Genomic DNA, 18,235 nt, shown 5'->3' on the forward strand with positions numbered 1-18,235 from the left:
AAAAAAAAAAAGTTGGAGGTATGAATGTCTGTATATTTCCAATGTCTTTGAATAAAATGGGGGGAATAGCAATTTTGGGGGGAAATGCATTGATCTTGATTTAGCAAGGCAGTATGTAGGTGTACTGCATTCAAGTTAATTGCTATAGATGCTGTCCTGAAAGATTTTCCCACTATTGGGTGGCACCAGGTAATGCTTCTCTAGTGGATTAAATATGCCAAAAAGTGGACTTCAGGTGTTTCACCATTAACCTTGAGTCATTAGGTTGTCACACACTTTTTATTGCAAAAATAAATTAATTTAATTTAATGAATGGGGGAAAATATTTCTACAGCATTAAATATTTATATTGAGGAACCAGATTGAAAACAAGACAACAAATAAAATAACAGCTTCTAAAAATTAAACATTCTTGGCACAACATTAATCAAATATTATATTTTAGTGCTATGCCTACTGTGGATGCACAGGCAATAAGATTGTTAACAAAAGGAGAAATTATGATTCCTGAATTTAGGAACCAAGTTAAGGGTTTAGTATCAGAAATGTATTGGTTAACACAAAATGCAAAGCAATATAATCTCAGTACACTAAAGATAATATGGGGAGGGGAATTCAAGTCATACTCTAAGTATGAAAACTTTGTACAAAAATGGAAGAAGAAGAAAACAGTAATATCAGTTTCAGCAAGAATTAGGAAAAGTCCACTTAAAGTTTCATATTGGTACCACACACACAAAATAAGCTGCATATATGCTGCTGTGATCCCTTACTTTTGGAGAAAAGAATGTAAAGGCATAGGCTCTTCCCTGCATACATGGTGAAGTTGAGAGGCGATACACAAACATTAGGAAACATTTTTCTAGAATGTAGCAAAATGGCAGGTCACCACATTGAGACAGAACTCTCCCTGGAACTTTTAACCATCTTTGATGGGGAAAACGTGGATCTCCCTCACAAAGTCATGATGTCACTTATTCTGGCAGCAGCCAGACTAGTGGCAACACTAATTGGAAATCAGATGAGTGAGGGTCAATAGATACGATTTGGCATATTGATTTGTTAGATAAACTAAACAACATAAATTAAAGCGACTAGACAATAAAACACTATAGATGGCTTTTAAGGTCAATGGCAGGAATTTTTTCTATGGACAAAAGATAATCCCAATAAATCCCAAACTCCTGCCACCCGTAGAACTCTCTGAAGTCTCTTGTTGGAATAAGGAAAATTATATTGAATATACTGATAATCATAGAAACTGCTGCTGATTTACAACATAAGCAAAAATGTGCTTCATCATCCTTTGTTGTTATTGATGTCATTTTTATGGAATAAAACTTCAATAAACTGCAGTGAAAAGATTTTAACTATCAAAACATATTCAAATCAATACAACCCTGTAGAAGTCATTCTACAAAGAAGGGTGGACAGACCTAAGGCTGGGGAGATTTACTTTGTTTTTACTTTTTAAAAATTGATTACATTTCTATCCCACCTTTCCAAAGAACTCAAAGTGCTATGTGTGGTTCTTCCCTCCTCCTGATTTTATTCTTACAACCACCCAGGATAGGCTGGTAGACAGTGACCTCGTCTCCCAGGTCCTAGTCTAACACTCTAGCGACTGCACTACAATGGAGCCCAATACAGTGGTGCCTCGCAAGACGAAAAGAATCCGTTCTGTGAGTCTCTTCGTCTAGCGGTTTTTTCGTCTTGCGAAGCAAGCCCATTGATGGATTAGTGGATTAGCGCTATTAGCGCTTTTAGCGGCTTTTAGCGGCTTATCGGCTTAGCAGATAAGCGGATAAGCGGCTTAGCGGCTTAGAAAAGGGGGGGAAGGGAAAAAAACCCGCAGGAACTCGCAAGACATTTTCGTCTTGCGAAGCAAGCCCATAGGAGATTCGTTTTGCGAAGCACCTCCAAAACGGAAAACTCTTTCGTCTAGCGAGTTTTCCGTCTTGCAAGGCATTCGTCTTGCGGGGCACCACTGTATCTGCAAATGGCTGCTAGATACAAAGCAGCAGCTCAGGGGGCAGCGCTAATTGAGATGATCTGCATATCTAAGCACAAATTGACATCTGAGTTACTTCAATCAGGATCTTTAATATCATAATTTGGGAATAAGAGGGAGCATTTTTGTTGTTGCTATTACTACAAATTTGGGAATCAGAAATTCTTGCTGGTCCACTGCAAAACTATGACTAGATTCCAATCTACCTTCTACTCGGTCCTTCCCTAAAGCACAATATCCACTGCTTATTTTAATCATTGCAACTCACATGGCTTAAATGAAAAAATATATAAATGTCACATTCTTCTTCTCCGTCTTGAAATCGCTTTTTGACTCCACAATTTTTTCATGGCCTTCTTCATCTCCTCATTTCGTAGTGTGTAGATCAATGGGTTGAGCATTGGTGTGATCACAGTATAAAGCACAGCCACAGTCTTGTCTTCTGAGAAGTTACTGGAAGGACGTATGTACATAAAGGTGCATGGGCCAAAAAATAAAATGACTACCGTGACGTGGGAAGCACAGGTAGATAGAGCCTTGAGACGCCCTTCAGAAGAGCGAGACCTCAAGGAGACCAAGATGGCAATGTATGATGAAACCAAGGTGATAAAGGAGCTCAGAGCAATGACTCCACTATTAGAAACCACAATGACACCAATAATGTAGGTATCTGTGCAAGCCAATCTTACTAAAGGGTGGACATCACAGAAATAATGATCAATCTCATTGGGTCCACAAAACGGAAGTTGGTTGGTGGCAATTGTCTCCAGCAATGAGTGCATGAGCCCTCCAACCCACGAGGCTACCACCAGCTGCCCACAAACCCGCCTGGTCATAATGGTGGTATAGTGGAGAGGTTTGCAGATTGCAATGTACCTGTCGTACGCCATCACTGTGAGGATGAAGCTCTCAGTGCAGCCAAAGAAATGGACCCCAAAGAGCTGTGTCATGCAGCCAATGAAGGAAATGGTTTTCTTTTTGACAAGGAAGCCCGCAATCATTTTGGGGGCTGTAACAGAAGAGTAACATATGTCTACGAAAGATAAGTAGCTGAGGAAAAAATACATGGGAGAATTCAAGCGGGAGCTGAAGAAGATAGTGACAATGATGAGGAGATTTCCCAACACAATGACCAAATATAAGAAGAGAAAGAGCACAAAACATATTTTCTCAATCTGTTCATTTTGGGTGAGGCCAAAGAAGATGAACTCTGTCACATTGTTTATGTTCTGCATCACCTGCAATGAGAAGAGATGAGTTTGCTCTGTAACGTCTGGTGTTAATGAGTAGTTGAAATCCAGAAATATATTGCATGGCAAGCCTGACATCAACTATAGTGTGTGTGTGTGTGTGTGTGTGTGTGTGTGTGTGTGTCCCCACTCACCCCCAAAACAGCTATTACTAACCCATTTTTTCTGCTGAGATAATCAGTGGCATTCTGTAGGCGATTTATAGAAAAGCCAGTCAGTTTGCATTTCTTAGTGCAGAAAGTATTGATCTTTCCTATTCTAATTAATTCAAGAGGGTTCTGGAAGCTTCTCTGTGTGAAAGAAGCAAGCAGAAGGTTCATGGTGTTTGGGTCGTTCCTTCAGGGAAGCTGAGTACAGCTGGCTTAAATTGGTTCTGTTATCTATTCTTCAGGGTCATGCTGACTATAATAAGAGGCCAGAAGGAGCCTGGGTTTCACGCTCTCCTTCTATCTCTTTTCCGTCTGGTGTGGTGTTCTGTACATAGTATGCTTAGTGTTAAGGTTCAGACTTATTATAAGTTATTGTAAGTTTAAGTTAAGTCTGCTGCAACTGGAATTCTTATGGATGGTGCCAATCCTGAATGTATTGGATTTGTGACCATTATGCTCATTTGCCTTCAATAGCAGTAAAGCTCTGCTAGATGAAATACAATTGCCTCTGGTCTATTTTTTGGGAATCCTGCAACGTGTTTAAGTTGTTACTCTGCTAACTATACATTGGAATCTACTCTGAATCAATATTGAGTAGAATTCCATGGCAAAGCCTTCTATAAATTCTGGTTCTCTTTGTCTTGGAGTAGAAGAAATGCTTGAAAAAGCTCTCAAATTTATATACAATTCTGCTTAATGGAGTGCCTTCTAACAAAGCTTTTCTATGAATAAGCTAAGAAACCTTTCCTGCAAGGTGATCTGCAAGGCAGTAAGCACCCCACCCAGCAAGCCAGAGCGCTTACTCAAGAGTAAGTTCTGCAGCTTTCATGAAATCTCTTAAGGGTGCCTCCAGACTGTCAGTATTTTACAGGAAGGATTCAAGTGCATACCCAGAAATTCAGGTTTCCACAATTAAAGTGGATTAAAGTGTTCTGTCACCATAGTGCAACTAATCCAATCTAGATATAGATTTTTGAGCACTCATCCTGATTTGCTTGTACAAAACTGACACAGAAGTTAGGGCTCATCCACACTTCTGCTTGCTCTGCTGTTTCCCCCCAGGAAAACCTGCTGTTTACTGCCAAATCAGAGAAAACGTAAATCGAGTTTTCTCCAGATTGACATTTGCTCTGATTTACTGCTAAAGAGTGATTTTTCCAGAGGAAAGTGACAAGGCAAAGGCAAAAGCACTCGGTCCTGTAACTGGAAAGCATGGGACAAGCAGAAAACCACTCAGTCCCTTGCTTTCTAGGCATGGGCAAGCAGAAGTGTGGGCAAGCCCTTAGATTATGGCAGGGCTTTACTGTGCATCCATCATGATTTGTTTCGACATATCATCCTTTTAGTCATTTGTTCATTCCACACTTTTCAATGGGTTTACCCATCACTTTCCATACCACAGAAAGTCTGTTGCTTTTTTAAAAGCAGGTTCATTGCACTAGGGCAACAGAATGTTTAATTCACTTTAATTGCACAAACCTAAATTTCCTGTTTTGTTGTGGGATGCTTCCTGCAAGCTGATGGAGATATGCATGAAGGGTGTAGAATGAATGAATTAATGGAAAGGCATATAAACACTCCAAAAGCAAATCAGGATGAATGTTCCCTACAAATAAATCAGTATATTTAGGGTTGCCATATTCTGAGGAGCAAAAAAGAGGTCACTGTGACAACTCTCATTTTTAATAACGCTACTATATGTAGGCTATAGAAGCTATAATATATTGCTGAGGGGGGCAGGAGAAGAGAAGAGGAAAGCAAGTCTTCAGCCACCAGTTATGTCTATGTCTCATCCAGAAAGTATAGCCAGAGACATTTTGGCAATTTTTAAAAAAAAAATCCACCTGGACAGAAATTTTACTCCTGAAAAAGAGGACGTGTCCTGGAAAAAGAGGACACATGGCACCCCTAGTATGCATCATAAACCGGTCATATGGAGGTACCCTAAGACATTTGAAACCTCACAGATTTCCCCACTTTCCTGTATTCAAACCCAGAAGTGGCTTCCTAACTAGAAACTCTCCCCAATATTTTTTCTGTGTTACCTCCCTGAAAAATTTAAAGGCAAAGATGTGCAAATTCAGCACAACAGTACTCATTAGTTCTCAGATTGATAAGCAGGCAAACAAATATGTTCTGTTTTGAGTCAAGGCTGCAGAAACAGCCTTTATTTTCATTTGTACTGTAATGAGTGCCCAACTTGGAAATCAGAGGTGAGAAGCAATTAAGTACGCTTACCCTGTTGATTTCAAGATGAATTCATTTTATTGCTGCAAGCCTGCACTAGAGCAATGGTGAAGTTCATGACATTTACATCATCTACAAGGTTAGAGCTTCTTTACCAACCTTCAGTGCCACAGGATTCTTGAGTTTAAACATTTGTGTTTTCAACCCAAGGAAGAAAAGCTGTGCCACCTAACCATGTATGAAACTCAGCTTCTTCTTGCACCAAACAGGAAGCTGTAAGAAGGAATTACATGTATATTACTGCATCTTACAATCATCTCAAGCATACATACTTGGTTCCAAACACCTGGAGACCAACCACTCCTTTCAGCAACAATTAAGTTCCACCAGCAGTCTTGTCCTGGGAGGCCAAATTATTTCCTCCAAAGGATACATAACTATTAGCTTTGTGGACTTCTTGCCAAAGTTGATGTCATATCACAATGTAACTACTACTTTATCTGCAGCTTTTAATTAGGCCCAAGGGGGATGCATCCACAACTTTTTCTGAATTGTTCCAGGATTGTCTGTGATTCATAAATGAGGTTAAGAACAATGGCTGGCCCCACTCCAACTTTGTAGCCACATAGTGGCCAGGGCTGCATCTATTCAGAGCCTTCTTCAAAAAGCAATGATTCTGCCAAACATCTGTTCAGAGAGGACAGAAGAGTGGGGAATAGTTTAACCCACCAGATTACTTTCTAAACATATGATTGGCCTAATCCAGCATGTACATGCACAGCACTTCGGGGGGGGGCGTTGAAAAAATGCATTTTCTCATTCTGCTTTGGGTACATACGGGGCGTCTGCTTCTCTTTGCATTTGGTTCCTGGCTGGATTGGAGTGACTATGGACTGCATATTTATATAATGCCTCCCTCAACTTCCTGATCTTCTGCTGGGGTAAGCTGGAATCACTTTACTAAACACAAGTTTAGGCTGCTATTACTGTATATGTGCTCATTAGCAAGAACCACCCAAACACACTCCCACATCCAACTTAGAAGCACATATTAGTAGAGTTGGAAGGCACCACAAGGGTCACTTAAGTCCAACCCTCTGCGATGCAGGAATCTCAACACATGGTCCCCCAACGAAGTTGAAACCAGACCTGACCCTGTTTGGCTTTGCAATTGTGCTAGCAGTTTTATTGCTGCATCACTTACCATAACTGGACCTGTCAACTGCCTCTGGCTAGCATGCAAACTCCCTATCCAAACCTCCTCTCCAATCCCCATTTACTTAGTCACCACCTAATGGCCAAGGCACCTCCACAACCAACCTGAAAGTGGGCAGTACAGGAACAGCCGCTCAGTTAACTTGATTGGCTGCTGCTGCTGCTGATGCCCAGGAGGATTCCCCTGCTAAGTGCCCGAGGGCTCCAGTCCTGCCACTCACCACTTGGTCTAGGGCGGGGCTTGACGGGCTCCATAAAGGACTGCTGCTGCTGGGCAAAGATGACTCCAGTGTTTTTTGTTGGTTTTTAAAAATTGCTGTTATTTTTTACCTATGTTATTTTAAACTGTGATATTAGTGCTGTATTCTTCGTTTTAGATTTTGATTTATGTGGAAATCGATTTCTTTTTGGTTGTGTCTTTTTTTGATGTGGTTTATTTATTGTTTATGACTTTTGTAATTATGACGCCTAGGAAATAATACATGGGAGAATTCAGGCAGGAGCTGAAGATGATAGTGACAACTATGAGGAAGTTTCCCAGCATGATGACTAAATAGAGGAAGAGGAAGAGCACAAAACATACTTTCTCCAGGTCTTCATTTTGGGTGAGGCCAAAGAAGATGAACTCTGTCACATTGTTTATGTTCTGCGTCACCTGAACTCCTCATCTGTGACTAGATCACCTGCAATGAGAATAAATAAATTTGCTCTTCTACTGTTATTGAGTAGTTGAGATCCAGAACATACTGTGGAGGCTGATATCCACTACAGTGAACATAGTATTTATGCATTTTTCCCACTCTCCTGCAACACTACAACCTCTCATTTTCCATTCTGTTCACTTCACTGCGTCATAGTTGCAATGCCCTGCAGTGCCCCTTAAGCTTGGCACCCAGGGTGAGAACCAGTCGTGCTGCCCTACATCTGCCTCTGCTTCTAAACAGAGCTTTTCCATGACTAAGCTAAGAAACTTTCCCTGCAAGTAGATCTAGAAATGAAGTAGCACTCCAACCAACTGCTTTGCCCAGCAAGCTGAAGTGCTTACTGAAGAGTAGGTCCCATGTCCTTCATGAAATCTATGACAATTGTCAATATTTTGCAGGAGGAGGCAATTAATTATGCTTATCTTATTGCTTTGAAGACTAGTTCATTTTATTATTGCTGGCTGAGCAACTCTGGAGTTCATGGCATTTAAACCACCTGCAACATTAGAGCTTCGTTATCACAGGATGCTTTAAAGTCTAAAAAACACTGATGCTTTCAACCCAAGAATGAAAAGCTGTGCCACCTGACCACATATTATCTTCAGCTTCTTCTTGTACTCAACAGAATGGTGTAAGAAGAAATCATCTTATTGCATCTGCCAGTGTTCTCTTCTATGAATCTTCTTGCACTAAACTGTGATTGAAATATTTAAGGTCAAGTATACATAAGGGTTCCAAACACAACTACTCCTTTCATCAACAATTAAGCTCTTCCAGTCTCTTCCTGGGAGGCAAAGTTAGTTCCTCCAAAGGATATATAACTATTTTGCTTTGTTTCAGTAGTAGATAGGTAGCCGTGTTGGTCTGCCATAGTCAAAATAAAAAATTCCTTCCAGTAGCACCTTAAAGACCAACTAAGTTAGTTCTTGGTATGAGCTTTCGTGTGCATGCACACTTCTTCAGATACACTGAAATAGAAGTTGCCAGATCCTTCTATATAGTGAGAAGGTGGGGAGGGGTGTTACTCAGAAGGATGGTGGGAATGGGAGATAGGCAGATAGCTGGGAGAGCCTGTTGACGACTCTTAACGACTGTAATAGGTCTTACAGGAAAAGGCAAGGGGTGGGAAGGTGAGAAATGGCTTAGTTATGTATAGTGAGATAAGAATCCAATGTCTTTGTTAAGCCCAGGTCTTTTCATGGTTTTAAGTTTGGTAATGAGTTGTAATTCAGCAGCTTCTCTTTCCAGTCTATTTCTGAATTTCAGAAATAGACTGGAAAGAGAAGCTGCTGAATTACAACTCATTACCAAACTTAAAACCATGAAAAGACCTGGGCTTAACAAAGACATTGGATTCTTATCTCACTATACATAACTAAGCCATTTCTCACCTTCCCACCCCTTGCCTTTTCCTGTAAGACCTATTACAGTCGTTAAGAGTCGTCAACAGGCTCTCCCAGCTATCTGCCTATCTCCCATTCCCACCATCCTTCTGAGTAACACCCCTCCCCACCTTCTCACTATATAGAAGGATCTGGCAACTTCTATTTCAGTGTATCTGAAGAAGTGTGCATGCACACGAAAGCTCATACCAAGAACTAACTTAGTTGGTCTTTAAGGTGCTACTGGAAGGAATTTTTTATTTTGCTTTGTGGAACTTTTGCCAAGTCTGATGTCGCATCACAGTTTAGCTACTCCTTATCTGCAGCTTTTAATTATGCCCAAGGGGGATGCATCCACAACTTTTCCTGAATTGTTCCAGGATCCTCAACTGCATTCTACTATTCCTCAATTGTCTGTGGTTTCATAAAATCAAGAGGTACAGAACAATGGCCCCACTCCTATTCTGTAGCGACACAGCAGCCAGGGCTGCATCTATATGGGGCCTTCTGCAAAAGGCAGTGATTCTGCCAAACATCTGTTCAGAGAGAAAGGAAGAGTAGGAAATGTTTTAGCCCACCAGCCCACTTCTTAAACATTTGATTGGCCCAATTGTTACTCTTTAAAGAGTGCACAGCCCCAGCAGTGGATCAGTCTGCATTCACAGCATCTGTTAGCAAATGTGTTTCCTCGTTCAGCTACACATAGGGGCATCTTCTTCTCCTTGCATGTGGCCCCTAGCTGAACTAGAGGGAGTATGGGTTGCATAGGTATCAATTTCCACCCTCAACATCCTGATCTTCTGCTGGGCTAAACTGGATCAGGCTAGCTTTTTCCTCAGATGCCCTTGTCTCCTCATGCAAGCCCAGTCAAGCCAATATAGGAACATAGGAACCTGCCTTTTACCGAATCTGACCATTGTTCCATCTAGTTCCATTTTCTACACTCTTCTTTTTATGGTTGCAGCTATTTTATTTATTTTATAATTGCATATTCTATTGTTGCAAGCTGCCCTGGGACCTTGTGTTAAAGGACAGGTTAAGCAGCTCATAAAATTAATAAGGAATAAATATCACATACTCTGACTTGCAGCTGCTCTCCAGGGCAGGGGCAGACCTTCGTGGTATGCTGTCATGTGCAAGGCCATTTGCACCCACATGACACAGGCTGAAGCCGAGTTTTGAGAAGGAGGAGCCCTCCTACTTCCTTCCTGAAGCCAGGCAAGTACTTACCAGGCTTTGAGAAGGCACCCTCCTTGGGTCATGCCTTTTTATAGTAATCTACAGGAATGGTGAGTAGATAGCAGAAGTGTATAACCATATTCATGGTGTGGAGAAGGTTGTTAAGGGAGAATTTCTCCTCTCATAATACTGGAAAGCGGGGGAGATCCATTGAAGCTGGATGTTGGAAGATTCAGGGCAGAAAAAAAGGAACTACTTCTTCATACGGCTCATAGTTAAATTCTGGAAATCTCTCACAAGAAGTAATTGTTGTTGTTTAGTCATTTAGTCGTGTCCGACTCTTCATGACCCCATGGAACAGAGCACGCCAGGCACTCCTGTGCTCCACTGCCTCCCACAGTGGAATCCCGCAGTGGAACCCCTTCATGGATCACTGCCTTGCCATGGCGAAGGGGCTTGCATAACTCAGAGAAGCTATGAACTATGCCAAGCAGGGCACCCAAGATGGACAGGTCATAGTGGAGAGTTTTGACCAAACGTGATCCACCTGGAGCAGGAACCGGCAAGCCACTCCAGTATCCCTGCCAAGAAAACTCCATGGACAAAGACAAGAAGTAATGGTGGTCACCAACTTGGATGTCATTAAAAGAGGAGAAGACAGATTCATGGGTCATAAGGCTATTGATGGCTAGTAGCCATGGTGGTTATGTTCTAGCTCCTCTGTTGGAGGTAGAATGCCTCTGAATACCAGAGAGAGTACTGGCATCTGGATGGCCACTGAGAGACCATAAGGCCAGACTAGATGGGCCTCTTCAGCAGACTTCTTCTTACGTTGTTTTGTTCCTAGTTGACATCCCAAAGTTCACCCTTCATACTCTTCCCGGGTGCCTGGAGAAAAGGGCAATTTAAAACAAAACAGTGCCCTTATTGCAGTGCCCTGCCCTCCTTTCCACCTTCCCCTCCCCACCACCAACCCAAGCAGCTCCTGAGCAAGCATTTTCAAGAAAAGTTCCTTTTAGTTTTTAGGGTTTTTTAATTTTAAAAAATTAACTCTCTGCAAAAGACTGTAGTGTCCTAACATAAAAGTCACTTTCCCTCTGCAGATGAGGCAATAAAGCCTCTTGTCATTTCAACGCCACACCTCTTTCCATGAAAGCATTTAGGTTGGGCTGCCATATGTCCCGGACATTACTGGGATTTCAAAGGCAGAAGTGATGTCTGGGGGGAATTCCCAGAAGGCAGTGGTTTGTCCTGGATCTTCAGTTTTCTTGGTGTTTTCCTTAAAAAAAAAAAAAAAAGTTCAACAGCTTTCAGGTTTTCCTTTATAAAGCTCAACAATTTTGGTGGTTTCCTTTCATTAAAAAAACCTGAACAACTTTCTGGTTTTTACTTTTTGAAATATGCCAACCCTATTTTTAGGTACTAACAAATATAATATTTATTTGCTTATTTTATTCCATAAAGATCATATACTGATTGATTGTTCAAAAAAACTCAAAGCGGTTCATAATATACTTTATCCTGGTGGCCTGCTCTGAGTATAATCATATTTATTTGCATAGAAAAGAACACTAAGCAAGAACACAAATGTATGAATAGAATAGAATAGAATAGATTCTTTATTGTCATTACACAAGTGCAACATTGCACAAAGTGCAACGAAATTGGATGCCATCCCTTAAAACAACAAAAGCAAAACAACAACAACAACCAAACAAACCACATTCCAACCACACCCACACCACACCCATCAAACTCCCAGGTCACACTATCGAGTTACAGCATTCAAAAAGGCCACAGCTCTTGGATAGAAACTGTTTTTCAGTCTATTTGTCTTTGACTTGATGTTTCTATATCTCCTGCCAGAAGGCAGTAGTGCAAACAGACCGTGTCCCGGGTGAGATGAATCTTGCAGGATGTTATTTGCTTTCCTAAGACAACGGGAACCGTACAGTTCTTCCAAAGATGGGAGAGGATGACCAATAATCCTTTGGGCTGTGGTTATGACCTTCTGGAGCACCTTCCTCTCCCTAGCTGTACAACTGGAGAACCAAGCACAAATACAGTATGTAAGAATGCTCTCTATGGAGCCTCGGTAGAAGGACACCAGCAGTCTCTCACTCAGATTGTTCTTCTTTAAAAGTCTGAGGAAATAAATTCTCTGCTGGGCCTTCTTCACCAGAGCAGTGGTATGTGCGCTCCAAGTCATGCCCTGATCGATAGCTACTCCCAAAAACCTGAATTCCGCCACCCTCTCCACCCGTTCCCCGTTGATATACAAGGGCTGAATGTCCGCCTTTTTTTTCCTGTAATCCACCACCAATTCCTTGGTCTTAGCCGTATTAAGAGCCAGATTGTTCTCTCCACACCAAACACAGAGCCGCTCCACCTCGTCCCGATAGGCGGACTCATCCCCTCCTGAAATGAGCCCTACCACCGTAGTGTCATCAGCAAACTTGATGATTTTGTTGCTGGAATAGATGGCTGTACAGTCATACGTATAGAGAGTGTAGAGCAGGGGACTCAACACACAACCCTGTGGTGAGCCGGTGTTAAGGCTAAGGGCTGTGGACATGTGTGACCCTACTCTAACCCTCTGGGAACGTTCTGACAAAAAATCCAAAACCCAGAGACAGGTGGAGTTGGAGAGTCCAATCGCCTCTAGCTTGGACACCAGTCTATGGGGGAGGATAGTGTTAAAAGCAGAGCTAAAATCCACAAACAGCAGCCTCACATAACTCCCCGGCTGCTCCAGATGGGACAGAGCAGCATGGAGAGTGGTATTGATGGCGTCTTCTGTGGATCTATTTGCTCTGTATGCAAACTGGTAGTTGTCAAAAGTTGATGGAAGACAGGAAATAATGTGACGGCGCACCAGTTTCTCAAAACACTTCATGATGATAGGAGTCAGTGCAACTGGTCTATAGTCATTCAAACTACTGATTGTGGATTTTTTAGGCAGAGGGACAATAGTTGACGACTTCAGGCAGGATGGGACAATAGACTGGTGTAAGGACTTATTGAAGATCTTAGTAAAGACCCTCGCCAGCTGATCCGCACAGCTCTTCAACACCTTTCCAGTGATGCCATCAGGTCCAGCCGCCTTCCTCGGATTCGCCATCCTCAAAACCTGTCTCACCTCATGTTCCTCTACCGTGAATGAGGGGCCCCTATGGGCTGGTGGCTGTAATACCGGCGTCTCAGGTGGCTCCTTCTCGAAGCGGTTCATAATATACTTTATCCTGGTGGCCTGCTCTGAGTATAATCATATTTATTTGCATAGAAAAGAACACTAAGCAAGAACACAAATGTATGAGTCCTTCCTTTACTAAAATATAAAAAATGAAACCATATCAGGAGGGAACCATTCCTCTCCAGATTCAGATCTAATGGCTGAGCCCTGTAAAAGTCATAATCTTATTTCACGCTTTTTAATTAACCACCCCAAAGTACTTTTTTCTTGCTCCATAATTTTCTCATTGCATTTTTCACCTCTTCATTTCTCAAGGTGTAAATCAAAGGGTTGAGCATAGGGGTGATAATGGTGTAGAACACGGCCACGCCCTTGTCCTCTGAGAACGTGGTGGAAGGCCTCAGGTAGATGAAGATGCAAGGCACAAAAAATAAAATCACTACCGTGATGTGAGAGCCACAGGTGGAGAGGGCTTTGAGGCGCCCTTCAGAAGAATGAGTTCTCAGAGTGACTAGGATAATGATATATGAAATTGTCAGGAGAACAAAACTGACTAGAGAAACCATGCCACTATTGACAATGACAACATACGCAACAATATGAGTATCAGTACAGGCCAATTTCAATAGAGGGTGGACATCACAAAAATAATGGTCAATTTCATTGGGCCCACAGAAGGGGAGATGTAAGGTGAGGAGAGTCTGTACCATTGAATGTGCAAATGCTCCCAGCCATAATGCCCTCATCGTCCAATTGCATACACTTTTGCTCATAATAGTTGTGTAATGGAGGGGCTTGCAGATAGCTATGTACCGGTCATACGCCATCACTGTAAGGAGGAAGATTTCAGTGACACCAAAGAAGTGGAACACAAAGAGCTGTGTCATGCAGCCAGCAAAGGAGATGATTTTTTTCTCAACAAGGAAGTCTGCAATCAGTTTGGGGGCAGTAGCAGATGAGTAGCCAATATCTACAAAGGAGAGGTAACTCAGGAAGAAATACATGGGAGAGTTCAGACGGGAGCTGCTCTTGACGGTGGCAATGATAAGTACATTCCCCGTTAATATTGCTGTGTAGAGGACCAGAAAGAGTGCAAAACAGGCTTTTTGTAAGTCCTGATCTGCGGTGAGTCCCAAGAAGATGAATTCAGACACATTGTTCCTGTTCGCCATGCAGTCAGAGGAGACGGTCGATTACAACGCAGAATTAGAACAACCTGCCATTGTACAAAAATAAGGAACAGTGTCAACAATGAGGGTTATTTTCGAATACAGCAATGAAAAAACAACACATCCACAAACTAGATGTTAACATCTGAAGTTTCCCGAGGATTCACATTCTAAAAATATAGAATAAGATTTTTCTCTCTGCAGTTAATCAACTGGTATTCAGCAATTCAAGAAAGGAAATCTAGGAGGTGTGGTAAGTCAGCTGCAGAATGGTTCATTGGGGGAATAGTCCATAACTTGGGATGCAAGCGGGCTATTCACATTTCTAGATTTAATAAAGTTTTACAGTCAGCTATAAAATACACTTGTTTTCAACATCTGTACAGAAATCTGATCCTTTATTCATTCACTTGCTTTCCTTATTCCGAACAGCCCTGTTAACATCGCCATAGAATACTGTCGCTCTCAAATCAGCCACGGAGACTGCCATGAACAACCTAGTAATGCATGTATTTTCAGGTGCCACTGATGTTTCCTTGTTGCTGTGTCACCTCCCTTAATGCAGCTATTGCCAGTGGTATACTAAGGATAGCCCCTACAGTGATGATGGTTATCTATTTTTAAAGTTATTTATTCGAACAAAAGCATACACTTCAACAGCATACAAAGAAGAAATCAGCAAAGAAAAGCAACAGAGCAGAATGAAAACTAGAATCAAACATAGACATGCAGACAAAGTACAATTTTGGGTCATTTTATTCACATTCCCTGGAAAATAATTATTGTTACTGGTGATGGGGAGTTGTTTAGGGAAGCTTTTAATATTGGTTAATTCAGGGGTCTGCAACCTTTAAGACAAAAAGAGCCACTTGGACCCGTTTCCGAAGGAAAAAAAACCTGGGAGCCGCAAAACTCGTCATTATAAAAATAACTTTTTTGTCACTTTTTATTATTTCTTTGTTTGACTCCTCAGAATTACTCCTCCTCATAGAAATAAACGTTAAATTAACAAGTTACCTTTTTGTGTGTGTGTGTTCTTCACTCCCCTTCAAAACAGTGACCAGCGTACATGCCCCTTACAATGTAGCGGGCGGGCGGGAAGGTGATGTCGGGACGGTGCGTGACTAACGCACGCACTGCCCCCATGCGACATCACAGCCAGTACAGCGCCCGCCACAGTGGGGAGTGTCGGGGCGCACAATGCGCCTCCTCCCCTCGCTAGTATCCGCCCCGGAGCCGTGGCAAAGGTGTAAAAGAGCCACATGCGGCTCCGGAGTTGCAGACCCCTGGGTTAATTGTTGTATTTTAATATTTTGTTGGAAGTCACCCAGAGTTATTAAATTAATTCCTACGAACACCATCTCCCCAAAAGTGGAAATACGTGTCTTTGGGTTTTTTACATTTTGGAGACATTTTTACATTTTTGCATTTTGGAGACAGACTGGGATTAATGTATGAAAATATTACCAGCGTATAGTTCCACCTAAAGAATATATTGAGTAGAGTCTTGAATCTTTACTGTGATTGATTTCACAGATACCTTGTTCCTTATCATTTCCTATTTGATGATGTCAATATCATAACCTAAATACTTTTCCCAACATTTTTGTGATCCGGTTAGATCAATAAAAGAACAAATGATCAATGCTTTCCACACTAACAGCAATGATCACATGAGACGAGGGGCTTAGTGTTGGGCTGTGTAACATAGGAAGCTGCCTTAGACTGAGTCAGATCACTGATCCATATAGCTCTACAGCAGGAGTAGGTAACCTAAGGCCCGGGGGCCGGATGTGGCCCAATAGCCTTCTCAATCCGGCCCACAGACAGTACGGGAATAAGCGTGTCCTTTTATTTAAAATGCATCTCTGGATTATTTGTGGGGCCTGCCTGCTGTTTTTTTACAAGAGTAGTATGAGTGCTTTTATTTAAATTGCATCTCTGGGTTATTTGTGGGGTATAGGAATTCATTTTTTTTCTTCAAAATATAGTCCAGCCCACCACATGGTCTGAGGTACGGTGGACTGGCCCACAGTTGAAAAAGGTTGCTGACCCCTGCTCTACAGTGACAGATGATGGCTCTCCAAGGTTTCATACAGGGGCCTCTCCCAGCCCTACCTGTAGATGCCAAGGATTGAACCTGGGACCTTCAAAATAGATGCTCAACCATGGAGCTATGTTCCTTACCATGTCCATATGCCCTGTTGCCTTTTAGAGGGGATCATCAATGTCAAGTCTGAAATACTGGATCAGCTGTTAGGCAGCAAATGGGGCTCTGTATGGACAGCTATTGTCCCACAGTCTCTTGTTTAAGTCATTGTTCTTTGCATCAGGGCCAAAGAGTTCCAGTCCAATGCACAATGTATTGGGAATAAGGCCCATTATTGACCCATCAGAACTTAATTCTGAATAAGCATTGGATTGGGCTGGACAACCGGAAGCAACCAAGCCCAGTATCATGACCACCTCAACCATGGATGAGGAACCTGTAGCTCTCCAGATATTGTTGGACTCCAACTCCCATCACCCACAGCCACTATGGACAATGGTTAGGAGTGATGGGAGTTGTAGTCCAACAACATCTGGAGAGCCACAGTTTCCCCGTCCTTGACCTAAGCAAGCCATTCAACATTTTTGTACAACCTTCTCACCATGGTCAGAAAGGAAAGGACACATTTTTAAATGTGGTTTTTATTATCCTCTTTGGGGCACATATCAAGAACCTGCAGTAGCAGAAACATTAGATAACTGTGTGAAGTTATTATCTGTCAATCAGTGACATTGCCAATATGGGCAGAGAGACTCAAAATATCTCTTTTCTTGCACCTTAGTTGCCTCTTATTGATCATGATTTGAACCTCTCTTTTTTTTTTTTTAACTTACCCTTGTTGCCCTCACAATTTGCATTTAGTTTACCACTGAACACTCATGCCTGAAATAAGAGACCTGGAATCTTACAAAATGTTAACCATGTGATTATTCCAGTTGCCTCAGGATAAAGGAAAAGAACCCATAAACTTTTACCCCTTCCCACGTGTTCTGAACCCATCGTGACTTTGCCAGAGAGGGGGGTGTAATGTCACATCAAAATAAAATGGAATTTTTAAAATGGCACTTTGAGGAGTGTTTTAAGAATAAATAAGGAAGTGTTGTATGTACCTCGATGCAGCATTAAAGAAAGAAAGAAATGAACCATTTGGAAATCCCAATCAACATTTTCTTTAGTGCAATAATAATCAGTGATCTGTACGCTTCATTACTGTATCTCGCCGTTCTTACCTGGGTAGTCTTGATTGAGGAGTGTCCTTTAAGGGCGCTGCTGGGCTGTCGCTTATCTTCAGGTGAGATTCAACCACATACCAGCAAATTCAGGTTGTGCAATTAAAGTTCGTACACAACAAACCCAACCCCCACCCCACAAATGCAGACTTCTGTGATAAAATGTGCTAGAAAGTATGTGAAAACATTTGCCTGATGCAATGTTATATAAGCACCTCACAAAGAAATCAGCATGACCATTCCATAGAAGGCAGATGTTGTGCAACTTCCCTGAAAAATTTGTGCAAAAAATAAACTGGTCCTCTGGAAGAGATCCTATTTCACGATCTGCCAGCACTGACAAAGTTTCCTTTATACCTTCTGTGACCAAAGTTGCTGCATCTCTCTACCAAGTTTATCTGTTCTTTGCATCACTGAACTGCTCTGCAATTCCTCCAACTGACATCTGTCCCAGTGCTGGTGACGCTGGCCAAATCCCCCTCTTGAGAGCAAAAGACCAGCTGAAGCTATTGACTCG

The 18,235-nt window shown here is 42.0% G+C and overlaps 2 protein-coding genes across 2 annotated transcripts; both read right to left on the reverse strand.

The window, feature by feature from the left end:
* Positions 1-2,255: 2,255 nt before the first annotated feature.
* Positions 2,256-3,246, reverse strand: LOC310714611 (olfactory receptor 4S2-like; the record flags this gene model as incomplete). The annotated part of the gene is made up of 1 exon (XM_083520073.1): positions 2,256-3,246. One exon carries the CDS (start codon positions 3,244-3,246, stop codon positions 2,308-2,310), a length of 939 nt encoding a protein of 312 aa, XP_083376199.1. The 3' UTR covers positions 2,256-2,307.
* Positions 3,247-13,512: 10,266 nt separating this feature from the next.
* LOC310686789 (olfactory receptor 4S2-like) lies at positions 13,513-17,766 on the reverse strand (the record flags this gene model as incomplete). Its single annotated transcript, XM_083460936.1, has 2 exons — positions 17,719-17,766; positions 13,513-14,486 (listed from the first exon to the last, which is right to left on the reverse strand). Exon 2 carries the CDS (start codon positions 14,440-14,442, stop codon positions 13,513-13,515), a length of 930 nt encoding a protein of 309 aa, XP_083317062.1. The 5' UTR covers positions 14,443-14,486; positions 17,719-17,766.
* Between the last annotated feature and the right edge of the window lie 469 nt (positions 17,767-18,235).

The sequence above is a fragment of the Podarcis liolepis genome (assembly GCF_965112155.1).
Source record: "Podarcis liolepis genome assembly, chromosome: 1".
Classification (NCBI taxonomy): domain Eukaryota; kingdom Metazoa; phylum Chordata; class Lepidosauria; order Squamata; family Lacertidae; genus Podarcis; species Podarcis liolepis.